Below are 17,620 nucleotides of genomic sequence, written 5' to 3'. Positions count from 1 at the left end.
GAATAATTACCATTGTCTGATCGTTAACAAGTTTGATAACTAAAAATAAATGAGATTTCTAGATTTTCACATGATGACTCTGATATAAAAATTGGAGAAGAGAGTATACAACATTTCTGTTCAATAATATCATTATTAATATTCATGAAATGTTCAGTGCAGATAATATAGCAGTTACTTTAACAAAATTGCTTTATCAACTTACACTCGACGATTTTCTCTGTAATCCCATTTACATTTGAAACAAAAATATACAATGCCCCAGTACAGTGATGCAGAGATTACGCACACCTATAACAACGAAAATTGAATAATTTCGAATTTTAATCCCGTTTAATTCCATGTACATCGATCCTCGAATCGTCATCCATACTCATAATGATAAATTTACTTAAAAGGAAAAACAAACGGATGACGGCAGCAACGATATAAATACCAGGAATTATCCGTACAACGCGCCAGAGTAAAAGATATTAACACATCGTTGACCGGTTATTTTACAGAAAAAACTAACGCGTGCTATTTTATATAAAATCGAACAACTCAACTTTATGCATGAGAAACACGAGTTCACCCATGACCGGTCAACAATGTGTTAACGCGCTCGACCAAGCTTATTAACTAATTGATTCGTTCGCGATCCGTTTCTCTCTTTCCAGCCCGGATCGCTCGCGCGAGCGTGGACGATCGATTCGCGAGATGACCCCCGTCAGATGCTGATGATTTATCGGCCGCATTATAATTTATAAACGTTCTCGGCCCGTGCCTCTGTTATCGTGCTCGATCGCCGGATAAAATTACTCCGCCGCGAGAGGGGCGAGTGTGCGAGAGGGAAAAAGTCGGACAAAGACGGCGAGAAGAAGAGAGGAGGAGTTATCGTGAAATTTCGCGTGCAGCCTCGCGTGCGGCTTGCAGCGAACCCCAGTAAAATTGTCGAGAACGTTTTAAGCCTCCCTTGCACCGTACTTCCGGCCAACCTTCGAACCAATTTCACGTACGTGGATCCGTCGATGGCTCGTTGCTGTCGTACTAATCTACTTTGAGTTTCATTTAAATAATTCCAACGTTTCGAATCGTTTACAGTCTGTTTTTGGGGTCTAGGACATTTCTGAGAAATTTTAAGAAATGGTCTGCTGGTGTTGGGTGTTTCCTTTTTTCATTTCTTCCGACGATTTATTTATTCTTTTCTGGTTCAATAGAGAAGTCTTTTGATGACGTTGAAATATGAAATTTTGGATAAATTTTAGAAAAATTTGAAACGGAAGACTTCTATCGTTAGGCAATGTCTTCGCTTTTTCTGACAAATTTTGACTCTTTCCCAGTTCTTCTTTCGCGATTGGATTTTTGAAAATAGGAAATTTTTGGCAAATTTTTAGAGAATTTCTAAGGGCACACCTCTCCTAGTGTTAAGCAATATTTTCAATTTCTCTGGCAAATTTCTGTTCCTCTCCGGTTCTTCTTCTTTCGAGGCTCGATTCTTGCAAGTAGGGAATTTTGAATGAATTTTTTAGAAAATCGAAAGGGAAAACACCCAACGCTTCGTTTTTTCTTTTTCTTTTTTTAAGTAGCTTCGGATAATGAACATAATAAGAAAATAAAAAGTAGGACTTCCACATTGCTAGGTCAGCTTCTGCATTCTCGTCGCTCTAATGCGAAACACAAGAAACCCTCGTTCGAGGTTTTACAACGGACCAACAATAGTTTTGGCAATGGAAGCGACCGTAAAAGCTGACTCTAGAATTTCCGCTAAAATTAAATGCGTTTTCGGTGTAAACGGTGTGCCACGATAAATCATCGTGTCATAGACTGGCGATAAAACGCGCAATATTTTGCCCATGACACAATTCCATCGAATCTGACAGTCGACAGATAGTTCGCGCTCGTCGAAAAGCTGTCGTGCTTTCCTATTGGATACGAGGCTGTTGCACCCGTGTAATTCTCTCTGTACTCGATCTCGTCGAATTTCGATCGATATAAATTATATTTCAACTGGTTCGCGACGTCTTTGTAAAGTCGCCAGAAGCTTTGTGTAGTCTCAGTTCTACCAGCTTTCGAAACACGTGCTCGGCATAGGGAATTTCTCAGCCAAAATAGCTATGGTTTCCTACAATTCTGCATCTACGGACGATGTGAACAGTTTAAATTAGTATAAATTAATAGGAAAATTCACGTTTAAAATTTAGATCTCGAAGATTTTGAAAATTTCTTTTAGCAAACTCGAGACTATAATAAATGTTTACTATCGTAGTAAGTATTAACAAATTTGGTAAACGGTAAAACAAATTTGATACTTCAGTATTTTGATAAATTTCGTAAACTCCACTTGATACCTTTTTTCATCAAATTCTTCATATTATATATTAATAATTTATATCCTCTTTGTTACATATGAAACATCGAATTAAACGATCTTTTAACGATCGCGTAACTTTTTCCAACTCTTAAGCAAATTCTATAGCCGATAATGACCTTGAAGCAGAAATGTAAGTTGTGTACATAGTGTTTAACATAATTCGGTAATCTTCAGAGAAACTCGGCCATAAACCGACTAATTAGCGAGGCAAGGTAATCGAAAAGGTTGTCACGCGTTTCACGTGACCCGTACGAACGAATGAAGGTCACTGCGTTTACAAGGGTGAAATAGAACGCGGAGAAGAAGTAGGATAGACGGTTCACACGCGAGCTTTTTACGAGTCTGCCTTTCGAGATTCTACGACGACGCGGAGGTGCACCAGCCATCTCGAACGATTTCTTTATTTCGCCACGGCCATTACGGGATTACCATCGTACTGTTCGTGTTGTATTCAGCAAAGAATCCCGTGAATATTATCATCGCAACGAACCGTGCTTGCCTATTTTATATCGCAAGAGTTGCGAGCAATTTTTCACCACCCTTCCTCGTCATACCGAACTTCCTCTTTAACCGTGTCGTTAATGGAAATTTACTATTATTCTTGCCTCGAATATTATTCTCTCTTTTAACGCTCGGTGTAATTTGCATTTTTTGCAATTATCGCGTGCCTCTGAAAAGCCCCTTTGCCCTGGCCAGCCATATTCAACATCTTATCGTAGTTAATTTATGTTCAATAGGTTAAATATTTACTAGAGCGTACACGGGGGCTTAGAAATTGCGCGTGTTATAGGAAACCTTCTGAAATTTCATTCGCGCTGTTACGAGACTTGGCTATCATGATTGTATTGGGAAAGTTTGGAACAAATTTGAAAATGTAAATAAAAAGATGAATACGTGAATATGTGAACATGCTTCATACGATCTACGTATGAACATGTATCTATCTAGATGTAGATAAAAAATATTTGTAAAATTTGGAACAAGATTGGAAATACTCGTATACGAAGAAATTATAAGATATTTGGTATAGCAAAGGTAACAAAAGTATTTGAACAGTCGATAATTCATTATATTAATAAATTTTAATATTCTGTAGGATTATACCTAACACTTGTTACATGCTTCAGCTGGCTGTAATATGTACTTCCTGATTCTTTAATAAGTATTGCAATAAATATTTTTTAATGTCTAGAAATTATAAGATATTTGGTATAGCAAAGGTAGCAAAAGTATTTAAACAGACGATAATGTATTATATCAATAAATTTTAATATTCTGTGGGATTATACTTGTTACATGGTTCAGCTGGCTGTAATATGTACTTCCTGATTCTTTAATAAGTATTGTAATAAATATTTTTTAATGTCTAGAAATTATAAGATATTTGGTATAGCAAAGGTAACAAAAGTATTTGAACAGTCGATAATTCATTATATTAATAAATTTTAATATTCTGTAGGATTATACCTAACACTTGTTACATGCTTCAGCTGGCTGTAATATGTACTTCATGATTCTTTAATAAGTATTGCAATAAATATTTTGTAATGTCTATATATATTCTTCAGACTGATTAGAGTTAGGGCCAGGTTTCAAATTTCATCAACGTATCTTGCTACAGTAATTTCTGAATGATTTACATAACATGTAAAATATGGACGTAGAAGTTTTATACTGTAAGTGTTCAAACATCTTCTTGAGTGTATTTCTATCAAATTAAGCTTTGATACAAAGGAATCCATTTTATGTATTAAATGGTAGAAGGAATGGATTCAGCCGAACTGGAAAAGATTAAAATAGTAATTATGATATTGTGTTAGTAACTCCGTAGTAACAAAAATGTGAAATATGCAAATCTTCATAATTTACAACTTTTACACGTCGACCAGTCTGTGCATCGACCAAACTAAAAAAAAAACTTTAGAGGGAGGATTTTATTTTCTCCTTTTCTTTCCCCTGTTACTTTCACCACCTTCATAAATATGTAGAACCTTTTTCTACCACTCTCACTTGAAATCAACCTAAATAGAATTCCATTTACATGATCGGAGAAAGAATTCATATGTCTGCACTTCATATAATAGAAAATCACTGATTCTCCCAACAACCTATGGCTTCTCGTTCAAATAATAGGAATTCGCGTTCAGTTAAGTGGATTCAATCAGCAGCGGTTCACTTAATTCGATGTTAATACAAATTTAGCTTCGATGCATGAAATTCCGATAATTTGAAGATCTATTATCATGAGAATCTTTGGTCGTTCTATAAACTACTCCAAGCAATCGATAAATAAAACAGGATCATATCGCGATCTTTTTCGAAATTTGATCGCCTTTTGTTTACGAAAAGAAATTTTCATTGCGAACGTTCGACAGTTTAGGAAACCGGTAGAAAGAATTTTTGACAGATTTTGCAACATATAAATATCATGCTATATCATATCACTTTTTGTAGTTTTATAGTTTATATTTTTAAAGTTTCATATTTTATCTTTTATCATCTGTTTGGACTTGTACGTTATCGAAATTTAGGCGCTGCGAGAATATAAGTAGTAATGGCATACAGAATAAGACATGTAAGAGGTATGTACATTCTTATGTCAAGTTTAAGTTGTAGATTTTAAGTCTAAATGTTAAGTAAGAGAGATGATAAACTTGATTGTTGGAAAAGTAGACCGTAAGCGTAAACCAAAGAGAAATGTAACTGGAAGGCTATCCCGGAGGGGAAGGGGGACCATGAAAGATAAATAGAGAATAAATTTTACATTTTATATTCAATACAATTCATATTTTTCGCGATTTTCTTCGAAATTCTATAGCCGATCGTAAAGAGGAGTTTTGTACCTGGAAACGCTTCTGTCGAGCCGAATTTTTGATGAATTTAACATATTCTATAGACATTTCCCATTTTTGTTTTCTGAATTGCGTCGCTGTGAAGAAAAATATTGCATGTAAAAGGAAAATTTGATTTCGGAAAACAATACGATTTGAGGAAACAATACGAAAGAAAGGATTTCTATTGAGTTGAACCTCTGGTAGATTCGATGTGTTCTACAACGATTGCGCGAATTGAATTCTGAATTCTATCGCTTTGTGTGTGTGTGTGTGTGTGTGTGAATGTAAAAAGAAATTTTGTATTTCGCAAGACAAGAGAACATTTTTCACATATTTCTCGAGATACAAAGTGAATTAATTTGTCGCGGTTTGTTGTCACAGTTACGCGGCGTGCTGCGATTTTCTGCAAAACAACAACCTGCTCAGCATCATAAGGGCGCACGAGGCTCAGGATGCGGGCTATCGCATGTACCGCAAATCTCAGACGACGGGTTTCCCGTCGTTAATCACCATTTTCAGCGCGCCCAACTACCTCGACGTTTACAACAACAAGGTGAGACGTCGACTACTTGAAAATTGTATAAAAATGAAGAAAACTGTACGGTTGATCGTAGAGTATTTCCTGGAGAATTTATTTAACGTTTAAAAATGAATTTTTCTCTTTTACAATCGCAGGCGGCTGTACTGAAATACGAGAACAACGTGATGAACATCAGGCAGTTCAATTGTTCACCGCATCCCTATTGGTTGCCCAATTTCATGGACGTCTTCACGTGGTCTTTGCCATTTGTAGGTGAAAAAGGTAAGTAAATGATTTTGCATATGTATCAGAAAATGAAATAATTATCTATACCAAATGCCAATTATACTTGAGCAATGCTTATTATATCTCATTATAGCTAATTCTCCACAGTGAGATTAATCTTCGTGCATATATTTAATAAAATTAAATAATAATCTAATATGATATATCAATTATTAAGAATATTAATTACGCGACTAATTTTCCGTAATTAAGATTAATTTTCTGGTTAAAAAATTAAACAATCCATATAATATATAATATTTGATTAATATGTCGTTTATTTATTATACGTAGTTTCATTCGCCTTGTAAAAAATGTTCATTTTCAAAGAAACTTTTCAAATTTTATATATAATTTTTTATAATATATTTTAGTATATAATTATCTTATATAATTTAATCAGTTGAACTGTCGCAATTAATTATTCCGCGCTTTGTCTCTCAATTTCACAGTCACAGAGATGTTGGTGAACGTGTTGAGCATCTGCTCGGATGACGAGCTCATGAGCGACGGAGACGACGGGCTCGAAGAAGGTAATGTCCACTATCACATTGCTCGTCCCCGCTCTTCTTTTAATACGACCACGTTTCTTGCAGAGATTCTTCTTTCTCTCTCTATTTATTTACCTTTACATATTTGTATAAATATTCTTCTTCTTATTTCTTTCAAATCGATATCCACTGGTCCCTCTTACATCGTGATCAGAGTGATCCCACTTGTGCGGCACGTTTGATGTTTGAACGATTAACCGATTGAGGGGAATGTTTATGTTTCCAATTCCCATCGCCGTATTTTTTTCCCTCTTTTTGTTAAGAAAAATACTCAAAAGATATTATCTTTCTATTAAAAAAGCAAAAAGTCTTATCTTGAATATTATTGAAATATTGAAAATATTATTGAATATTATATCTTGAAAATTGTAGAAAAATATGCTTCTACGATTTCTATTTTTCTTTTCTTTTTCTTTTCTAATGTATTTTTAATCTCATTAGTTTTTGAGTTAATTCAAATAAACAACAAATTGAAAGAAAGAATGATTTTAGCTTAGACTTTTAGTTCCGACTATTTATCGGTGAACTCTAACGTGCTCTAGACACGATTTAAGAGAGGCCATGTTGAACGCTCGGGAACGCGAGGATTCATCTCTTTACCATGCGTTAAAGTCTCAATAGCGAGATAACGAGAGTGACGCGTGGTTCCCTTGATCTTTTATTCTTTTTTTTTTTTTTTTTTTTTTTTTTTTTTTTTTTTTTTTTTTTTGAGAGGGAAATAGGGGAATCGTCGCGTTCAACCGAATGGAAGATCGATCGCGTGACCGCAAAGAATTTAAAGAAAACAAGAGTTATCTTCACTTTTTTCGATCTATTTTATTCACACTTTTTTCGATCCAGCTTCGATCCGCACTTCGCTTACGAGGGATATTCTTCGAGTGCTGTTCACTTTTATTTCGCTTCTGATGAATGTTAAATTTTTTATCTATCTTAATTACAAATTTTTTCTATTATATGAAACAATATACAGTACCTTTAAGTAACAAAGAAAGGGCAAAGTTTTGCAATAAAAAATGTTCCTCGTTAATCGACGTGAGGAACAGAACTCTTTAAAAATTCGACACGTTTCTTATTATCGAATCATTTCCTTCTCGCCGTTGAATTGCCTTAAAAACATACAAATAGTTTTTTAAAATATGAACCTCTCAGAAGACGAACTGATCAACTTAATTCTCGTTCTTTTTTTTTTTTTTTTTTAATTTTCAATTTCGTTGCCTAGGTACATGATTGGTATTCAACATCAGTTTCAAAAATCAAATGATTTAACTCAAGCTGATAATAGACAGATTCCATTGCAATTTCTGGAGTTGATCAGCAAGACTTCTGAATCATTCGTATAAGAAATAAAATTTGAAAGTATATCATAGCGTCTCGATGATTTCGAACTTTTACAAGACAACTCAATGTAACAATTTTCTCTATCCTCTTCGGAAGCTTTTACTTCTCGTAAAAAGGCTGTCTTGTGTCCGCGATTTACTTGTAAGATCGCCTCAGAATCTGAACATTTTTTAATTAAGCTTTGCCGCCACGCCTCGATCCGCCAATCGTAGAAAAGGAATAATGAATTGCAGACGAAAAAGCTGCACCCACTCTATACTATATATATATAATACTTTCGAATTATTTCTTCTCGATTTTACTCGAATCACATCTTTCGTCCTACCGTAACCACTCAGCCACGGCCGCACCTATATTTTCTTTCTCAAAAAATTTCATCTTTACTCGGCGTTAAAAAGCAAAATGTGCTTCACGAAAAAAGAAAAAAACAAGTAACAATGAAAAGAAAGAAAAACGAGAACAAATAGTTTCAAGGAACGAACGATCGAGACAACGATCGATCGCAAGGAAAATCGCGCGCGGCAACATTACCACGACGAAATAAATCGTCAGGGCGAACTTCGATAGTCTGTTGTAGAAATATTCCCCTTATTATCCCTCTTTTCACCCTTTCTATCACCCACAAAAAATTAATTAACATGTTATATATATAACATGTTAATTATCGTGAAATTAAGATATAAACACGAAAGAAAGATTTTAAAAAAGTCGAATATCGTAAAAACAAAAAGAACATCCCATATCCTGCGAGTCTCGACTTTCAAAGGAAGATTTTGAATTTTCTTTCTGTTTCCATTTTCACCCGCTGCACGGACAGATGGTAAGAAGCGCCACTCGACTCTTCTAATCGTCACATTATTAAGAGCTTCATTATATATTTGATCATTGATTTTTTTAGCTATATATATTGTTCTTTTTCCATTAGATAGTTTCGGTGTGTCGAAATTTATTTCTCTCTCTCTCTCTCTCTCTCTCTTTCTCACTCCTTATCTGTTTTCTTGTTACTATTGGATTCTATTTCCGTTCTACCTCTCACCATTTTCTTTTTTCGTCTCTTCTATTCTTCTTTTCCCTTACTTCGTATATATACGTATATACATACATCATATAAATATACATGTGTGTATATATATACATACATTTTCCTTTCGTGTTTGTACGTTCTTTCGGTTCCTCTTTTTCTCCTTTTCTCGAGGAACAGAGGGTAAAGGAGCAAGAAATATCACGCAGACGTGAAAAAGAAACGGAAATTTCAGAGTAATCGAAGAAACGGAAAGAAGATTTAGAAACGAGAAATTTTTGTTTTTGGTTCTATAGAAAAGTATACACGAAATTTACACACTTCTGTGAGAAGTCCGCGATTTCTACCGTTTTTCATTTTTCATTTGTCTTCTTTTTTTCTTTTTTCGTATCTTTCTCCTTCGATCGAATCACAAATGCGCATTCTTTACGTACGAATTCTTCATTTTCAACTGTTACATCTTTCTCTATCCATGTTTCGCGGTTCGTAACACATCTTCTCGCATCAAGGTACGACAGATTTTTTCTACATTTCTTCTAGCTCTCTTTTTTTGTATCATCTTTCTAATCCTGTCTCTCTATATATACATCTTTCTTATTTGTCTTTATATATTTTTATCTATTCTTTTTTTTTTCACTCCTTCGATTAAATATAAATATATTTTACGTTACTTCGATGGCACACAATTTCAATTATCGTCGTTGTCACTGGTAGAATTGACCATTTTTCTGCATCGTTACGATCATTTAGAAGATATTTTTCTGTCACCTTTGATTCGGTGCATCCATTCAAGATGGTGCTTCAGGCGCGTTCTTTCATTTTTTTGTATCAATCTACAACTGTTGTCGTTTGGTCATAATAGCTGGCCGTCATAGTTTCTTGGTAAATTTTAATCTGCATTGTATCATTATATCTTGTGTAACAAATGCCAATGACAATGTTTATCATATAAAACGCAAGATACAGGTTAACTTGTGCCAAACTATTCTGCATCACCTGCGATACCAACGATACCAATTGAATTGATAAAATGTCATCAGAAATGGTAGATTATAGTTTGACTGGAATCTGCTGCGCTACATCAAGGTCACTCCACTCTAATCTCTTTAGTTTGACTAGATACAGTGTTACTAAATACAAAGAATTTTTAAAACAGAAAATTCTAGCTTTAGGAGTTCAAAGGAGTAAAGAGTCCTTTATTATGTCATCAATTAATTTTTTTATCCCTCCTTTATTTATCTCTTATTTGATAATAACAAGATCATCTGTTTAGTATCTCGCGTTGACAAGACTAAAAGCAAAGAAGATGAAAGAGCGCCGAAACGACAGCACAAGAATATTTTGTTCAATAAGAACTGGCATGTTCATACTTGAGTGTCGTAAAAAAATATTGAGCAGCAGCGAACGCGAAACTCAACGGCGCCATCTTGAATGCTGCGTTCACGCATGCGTGAACCAACCGATCGTCGATTTTGCACGAAATCGACGTTCGAAAGTTCGCCACGTACCTATCGATGTGTTCTAATCTTCAGTCTTCACATATTTGCACTTCCTCTTTTCTCATTTTTTTTTTTTTTTTCATTTCTATTTCTCCGATCTCTTAAGCCGAGGATCCACCGGAAAACTGAGCTAAGTTACGCTATACTGAGTTGGAAAATATTTGCTTCGATGCGTAGTATACGCAGCCTTTTCCATTGAACTTGTGCTATCAGCTTAGATGGAAAGACTTGCGCGTATTATGTATTGGAGGAAAAATAATTTTTTCACTCAGCTTAACATTCCGGTAGTCCTTGGCTTTAAACGTCCACTCGATGCCACTTTACATATACCATCTTCTTAATCAAATTCTCCGGAGCCGATTTATTCTTACTTTCGCTCTCTTTCTCTCGTATCACTTCTCTGTTATCCCAAGAATTCTCTTCTAACTTCCACGCGCACTCTCTGTTCTTTTTTTCATCTCCATCTCCGTTTCTCGGTTTCGTACGCGCCGCGTCCTAAAATTTCCTCGGTACATGTGCACCAATCGCTAAAAGACACCCCTTGGACTCTGGAGAATTGCTGTTTCCCGATCGATGATTTTAATTCAGATCGTTCACAATTTGCTACGTATTCGCGGCGTATCTCATTCGTCTCAATCAGAGATACGTATTAAGTTTGATGAAAGTAATTTATTGAAGATTGGTAGGATATAGGTGTAGGTTTGAGGATAAATGTCGGGTTCTGGGTGGCTGATGAGTATGGATGAACCTGTCTCACGTGTTTGACAGGTTATTCTCAAATATGATACATCGGGATGATACATCAGATGTTTAGTTTATTGCGTTACTAGAGGGCCTGGATTTCTTAGGTTAATAGTTCAAGAGTTAAATAATCGATATGCAGCGACTTTCCAGTTGTCCCGGGCATGCTCGTCATTTGTTTCGCACTGTCTGAATGTACAAGATTTCGGATGACGATTTTGCATCGTCCACGATTTTCAAGTTGCGCAAAGTTTCTAAAATTACTCTGAGTATGATTGATCGACACTTAAGTCCTTGCCTTATACCAAATGCTATCAGAAACTGGATACTTCCGTTCTTGTTCGTACGATTATTTTGCAAACAATCTGCTACATATACATGAATTTACAAAATTTCACTTACGATATTAGAAATCAGAAACTGCCCTGAAAAATGTCTGACGACCATAATCCTAAGTAGCGCGTATATGTACAGAGATCTTTGCGACGAACAACCATAACTGCGTCTAGCTACTAAACGTAGATAAACGAGAGAAATTGTCAAATAAAGCAAATCTTTTCGAACAAGTCTACGACGCTTATTGACTACCAAACGAACGAATATGTATCAAGCGAATGCTCGAACCAGCTCCCAAAAACCACTTTAAGATCGGGAAACATCGATCTCGAAGAGTCCAGCCATCCAGAAGCAACCTAAACCATAGCGATTCCACGACCAATTAGGGTTTCACTTAACGTGAATCGAGGAGAAACGAGATATTCGAGAGAGATTCGTATACCTCATCCGTATGGTTGATTTTACAAAATCGCCCTTCGTCCATTGCTTACCCCCTTTGGCCCTTCTGTCACCTGTTTAGGAAACCAAACCTCCCCCTGTGCCCTGTTTTTTTAGCTCAGCCCAAGAATGCCCCGTTTTACGACCCTGAACAAAGCCCGAACGAAGTTGCACTGACTTATCTTTTATCGTACTCCTTCTCTATTATATTTGTCAATCAATCACACTGGCCTTGGACTCCTCCTATCTCGGCACGACACTATGCTACTACTACCTCTACTACTTCTACTACTACTACTTCTACTACTACTACTACTACTACTACTACCACTACTACTACTACTACTACTACTGCTACTACTACTACTACTACTACTACTACTACTACTACTACTACTACTACTACTACTACTACTACTACTCCTCCACTCAAAACTCCGTTGTTCGGCATACGCAACCCCCGTAAAGTCGCAGCGAAAGTCGTTATCCAAAAAAAGAACGGTAAGTCCCCATTGAGAGAACCGACGACTTACTTGAGACGCAAAGAGAGTTCTTTTCATTCTTCTTCTTCTTCTTCTTCTTCTTTTTCTTCTTTTTTCTACTTTTCGTTCCTCCTTTGTTTTTGGTTTTCTTTCAACTGGAACGAGCCAAGGATTTCCAACTTTAATTCTTTAATTCTGTGTACGAGACGATATAGATATACACGATGGTGTTTTGTACGTATCCAGTGTATTTCGTATACGTTACAAACCACACGTATGGTTTTCTTCTTTGTAGAAATGGTGTTTGCCTAATTCGTGCAGTTTAGAAATAGAAAGCTTGTATATGTATATCGGCGTACAGTTGTACAGGGTGAGGCTGAAATTTATGACAGGATTTTGGTAAACTTCTGCTCTTGTTGGGGACGGATAATGTTTATGCAAATGAATGTTAAGATACTTAAAATATTCGACGCTTGAGAGTCTCTAGTTTACATGTTGCAGTTTTATGCAAGTCGTGCGTACGATTATTCTAAACATTTTTTTCTGTTAGAGGTAAACAACGTGGTAACGATTGGACGTAAATTTTGACAATTTGTGTTTTATCGATTTTTAAAAGACGTATTATCAGTAACGAACACTGGAGTCTAGTTTTTTGGAGAATACGATGAAGAAGTTGAAATATCTCGATAGAAAATGAGAAATATTTTGTAAAATCGTTGAGAATATTTTAATATTGGTAGATTGACAGTAGACCACTTGCATGGTTTGTGCACAATTCCATTTTTCTTACGCTTTTGAATTTTTAATCGCGGAAATATTTTAAAATATTAATTCACTATAATATCATTGGTAGCCGAAATACGCTAAAAACGACAGGCTTATTGTCATTGTAACAAGATTACGAAGAGAAAAGGAACTTTCGAGTGTTTTCTTTACAACTTTCCTGAATACGAAACGTGAAAACTTGTTTGCATCATAGGCGAAAACCTCTTTTATCTTTAAAAGAAAAGGTATCTATCTGTCTAAAGGAAAAGTGTTTGTATAATCTTCTTTAATCCCTAGGAAGAGCAGAATGCAGTACCAAAGTTTGTCTATCTGTTTCTACGTCACCCTGTATACATTTGAACGACTTAACTCGTTTTCTTTTTCCTCTTCTTCTCACACTTCTTTCTTCTTCTGTTTTTCTTATTGCCTTTATTTCTTTCTTCTCTTCTTCTTCTTTTTTTGCCAGTGTTTCTCCTGTTTGCGTGGCAGAGCGCGCGCGAACGCGTCACCGCGGCCAGTTCTGCTGGATCGGAAATACACGCGTTCCCTCGGTTATTTAATCGCCACCGGAAATTAATGGTATCACGCTCGTTGCAAGATTTATCTCAAGTTTCACGGAGAAACATCCTTGCGGATTTCCTTTTGTCAAAGACTAAACAAGCAATCTAACTACGTTTCCTCGCGCTGCTTGTTCGAAAATAGAACAACGCTGCTTCAAATATTCCATGGAATATTAAATATTCCAGACAATTGCTCGTAATTCTAAGAAAACAAAAAATTCTATTAAATTCAACTTTAAAAGAAATTCTTTGGTCGAGTATTCTTAACCTCGATGTTTTAGATATAAAAAAGGAAAGAAGAAATATCTTCCAGGCACATTATATAGATTTTTAAATTAATAAATTACAAAGATTTTTGTTGAAAGTGTCGAACAAAGGTCCTCAGGCAAACCGGAAGCCAGCAGAGCGACCTAGCGACGAGCGTTCCGCGCGGGCCATAGTTTTCTCACTTGTTTTGTCTCTTTGTTCCCGAATTATTTAACAATCGACATTAATTCCACACCGTGATCCGCCTATTTGTTCATCTACTTCTTTTTCGTGCTCGTTTCGAGTCTTTTTGTTTTTTTCAATCTTTAAATCGAACCCTCTTAAATTATTCGCCATGTTTGTTTCCCGTTCTTCTTTCGTTCTTTTCGTTACGTTCTTTTCTCTTTTTTTCTTCCTTCTTCGCCTTTTTACGAAGTTTGGTTTCGTTTTCTGTCTCGTTTTTCGACCACGCTTCCCCCAAAACCACCTGGTTTTTTCCTCAATCTATCGAACACGCTGCGTTTAATCACCGATCGCTCGCTGGTCTCGCTATTTCGACCGTTCTACCTAGTTTCCCTGCTCCTCAACCAGCCTCGTTTATACTCTTTTGTTCCCCTTTTCGTTTTTTCTTTTTTCAATTTTTCGCTCGCGTTACACGAATCTCGGAGCAAAACGATCGGTGTTTCATCGCGCACGAAGAAAGCGTTTCTGCGAGCCTGTCCTGTGATCGACCACGAAACGCCACCATTTCAACACGTGCCAGGTTTCCGCCTGATTTTTCATGGCTCGTTCGTTCATGTCGGCATTTCGAAATGTTATTTTTAGCAAAATCTCGTCCAATTGTTCGAACAATTGTTGTTTGTAGTGGGCGTAGAATTCGAGAAATATTCAGGAGATTCGGCAGAAAGTCTTCCAGCACGGCGTTGGCGTAATTGCAATTCATAGCGTTTCATAGAGATGTAATAGGATTTTTCTGTGGATTTCTTGACGATTGCTCTGGCAACTTTGCTAATGTATCGTTGGCGAAAAATTTGGAATCGTTACAGTCGTATTTCGTGGAATTTCAAAATTTGAAAACGGTTGGGTATAAGATACTGCTATCAGAAAGAATTCTTTAATCAGCTATCTGATAAAAGATATTATCGAATTAAAGTTCGGAATATTCTGTAATTAATGATAGATTGGCGTTTGATTGAATAATTTTTCTATTAATTGGATATCTTATTTACTTCGCGTTTCTCTGTGTTTTAACATTGGAACTACCAAACTTATAAAAATTCGGATTTTTTTTGTTTTCGTCTACTAAAAACGTGCAACTGCTTCTATCAGAATTAATGTTTTATTAAAAAGGAAAAAGAACGATTTATTTCATGCCATAAAGTGTCTATAACTAATATACCGTATGTCATCTATATTCCATACGACTTTGTACATTTAAATTTCAGCATTTTAATCATAAAGATATTTTTATTTAAAAAAAAACTATACGGATCTTTTTCAATATTCGAATTAAATTAAATTTCTGAAAATCTACATATAGCATTTTTTTTTTTCTAAACATTAAAAGTTGGTAGTTCCGCTGTTAATAAAACAACGATACTAAAAATATGAAGTTGTTGCAAAGCATCGGTATATTTCATTGACATGTAGACTTTTATTTGTGGTTTACATTTCTCGTTGAACGCACCACGAATGTTGCAGATGCGTTTGACATCGGTGCAGCGTGATTTTTTCCACGAGAAATTTTCGTACCAGCCGGAAATTTTCGTGTGCATTTGACGTCGACGTAGAGCATGGCTTTTCTACCCCTTCTTTTTTTAATCAATTTGATAGCTCTCGATTTTTCGTGCGCACGCTTCAACGTCGATGCTGTACAGTTTCTCCTTTTTCTTCTTTTTTTTTTTTTTCTTTTCCTTTTCGTTGCCAAATTTCCCCCACCGTTACGACATTTCCGCTCTATTCAACCAGCTACCGTGGTTTTTTTCTTACGAATCGTTGATTAATCCACGAAAAACTTCCCCTACGAGAGCAATCACCGTGTTTTTTAACATATTCCAGTGTTACGAATTGAAACGCACGACTCTTAGTATTTTCAGTATCGAACGAAAAAACAGAGCGTGTAAAGCCACTGGGTTCGCGTGCGTGCTGGAGGGCTTAAAATATTCCGAGCGACAAGCGATGGAAAATTTCGCGATAATCCGGTTTCCAAACAAACGTAGCCTGATGAAACGATTAAAAGACGCATATCCTCGAAACGTCAGTAAGCGTCGCGTCTACTCGTCCACGTGACTTCCTCTTTAACATCACGCCCTCCCCTCCCCCTACAAGAACTATGCTACTAGTCAAAAATTTAGAATCGATTTTAGGGATTTTCGAAATTTTAAATGAAATATCGATTTGCATTTTTATTAGGACAGAAGATGGTTTAGACAAAAATCTATCGGACAAAGAAAATTGTCATCGATATTCTAAGTATTTGTAATAACTAACTTTATATCGAACAAGTTAATTAATTGATTAGAATTCTTTAGTTGAGAATAATTATAAAATTAACGAGAGATTCGTTAGAAAAGTGATTTGAAATGTTTGACTGGTAGTATATACTAACATACGAAACTAATGTGAGACACCAACACGCTGTCGACAGAATTATCAGGTAATTTAGCTAGTAATTAACACGTCAACTGCTGTGTTCCTCGAAATCGGTACGTAAGATGGAGAATGAACCAAGAATTTTTCTATTTCAATCACTTCGTGTGTACAGCATTTAGCAACAAATCCACCGCAACTGAGCCACTCAATAGTCAAACTGGTCAAATCCATTTTTTGCAAACTTATACGTTTTTAATATCAGAGATAGTCGTATTTTTCGGAAATTAAACGATTTAGTTTGGCTTCTGTATGACTCAAATATTTGTCGACCCTCTTTCGCCCGAATTTTATTCGCACGGGAGAAAGGTAGAAAGATTACGTTTGAAAAATAGAAGAGAATTTACATGAAAGTAAATTAGAAGATTAAAATAAAGTAAAGGATAAAGTAAAGTAAAAAATAAATCCGCTCGGATAAATAAATTAATTCGTTAAGAAGGAAATTGCAAATTAACTCTCGAAGATTCAGGCACTAAATTTGTATTCCTGTACTGAAGGATAAACCGTCAGTTCGATTTTTTCAAATAATTTTAAAATTACCAAAGATTTCAAACTACCAACTGTAAATAAATTAGAAACACACGAGAAGAGCATGATAAATCCATTTTCCGTGACTTTCTAACATCCACGCTACTTGACAACTAAAGGAAAGTATTTTAACATCGTTACGTTAAATCCAAAGCTGAAGCCTACTCGGAAATATCAAATATCAGAATTCACGACATTTCATGACGATCCAACGACATAATGTAATATCTTTGAAATGCTCGAGGAACTTACAAAGATGTATTAGGTTGTCCGGAAAGTGTCTTTCTTTCGCAAACGTGTTTTTTACAACAGTGCACCTTCGTACAAACGTGAAACCAAGTCTGTGAAATGTCGCGGTGCGCGGAACAAAATGGATCGTATGTAATTCGAGAAAATAATATAAAACGAAAAACGTTGTGCGTCTATTATTTCCTCATAAGACGAAAGAAACTTTTCGGACAACCTAATACATGT

The 17,620-nt window shown here is 35.7% G+C and overlaps 1 protein-coding gene across 8 annotated transcripts in view; it reads left to right on the top strand.

The window, feature by feature from the left end:
- LOC122567226 (serine/threonine-protein phosphatase 2B catalytic subunit 2-like) overlaps nucleotides 1-17,620 on the top strand; it is a 232,276-nt gene that overhangs the window by 188,466 nt on the left and 26,190 nt on the right. For 5 of the 8 annotated variants that reach the window (XM_043725577.1, XM_043725576.1, XM_043725583.1 and 2 more), the window contains exons 7-9: nucleotides 5,569-5,740; nucleotides 5,863-5,989; nucleotides 6,445-6,525. In XM_043725577.1, the coding sequence (XP_043581512.1) occupies nucleotides 5,569-5,740; nucleotides 5,863-5,989; nucleotides 6,445-6,525 (380 nt within the window). Of the gene's footprint in view, nucleotides 1-5,568; nucleotides 5,741-5,862; nucleotides 5,990-6,444; nucleotides 6,526-8,698; nucleotides 8,702-12,384; nucleotides 12,418-17,620 lie in introns of all 8 variants that reach the window. The other 3 variants (XM_043725582.1, XM_043725580.1, XM_043725579.1) reach the window with 2 other exon arrangements.

The sequence above is a fragment of the Bombus pyrosoma genome, linkage group LG4 (genome assembly GCF_014825855.1).
Source record: "Bombus pyrosoma isolate SC7728 linkage group LG4, ASM1482585v1, whole genome shotgun sequence".
NCBI lineage: Eukaryota > Metazoa > Arthropoda > Insecta > Hymenoptera > Apidae > Bombus > Bombus pyrosoma.
This window is presented reverse-complemented; position numbering and strand designations above follow the sequence as displayed.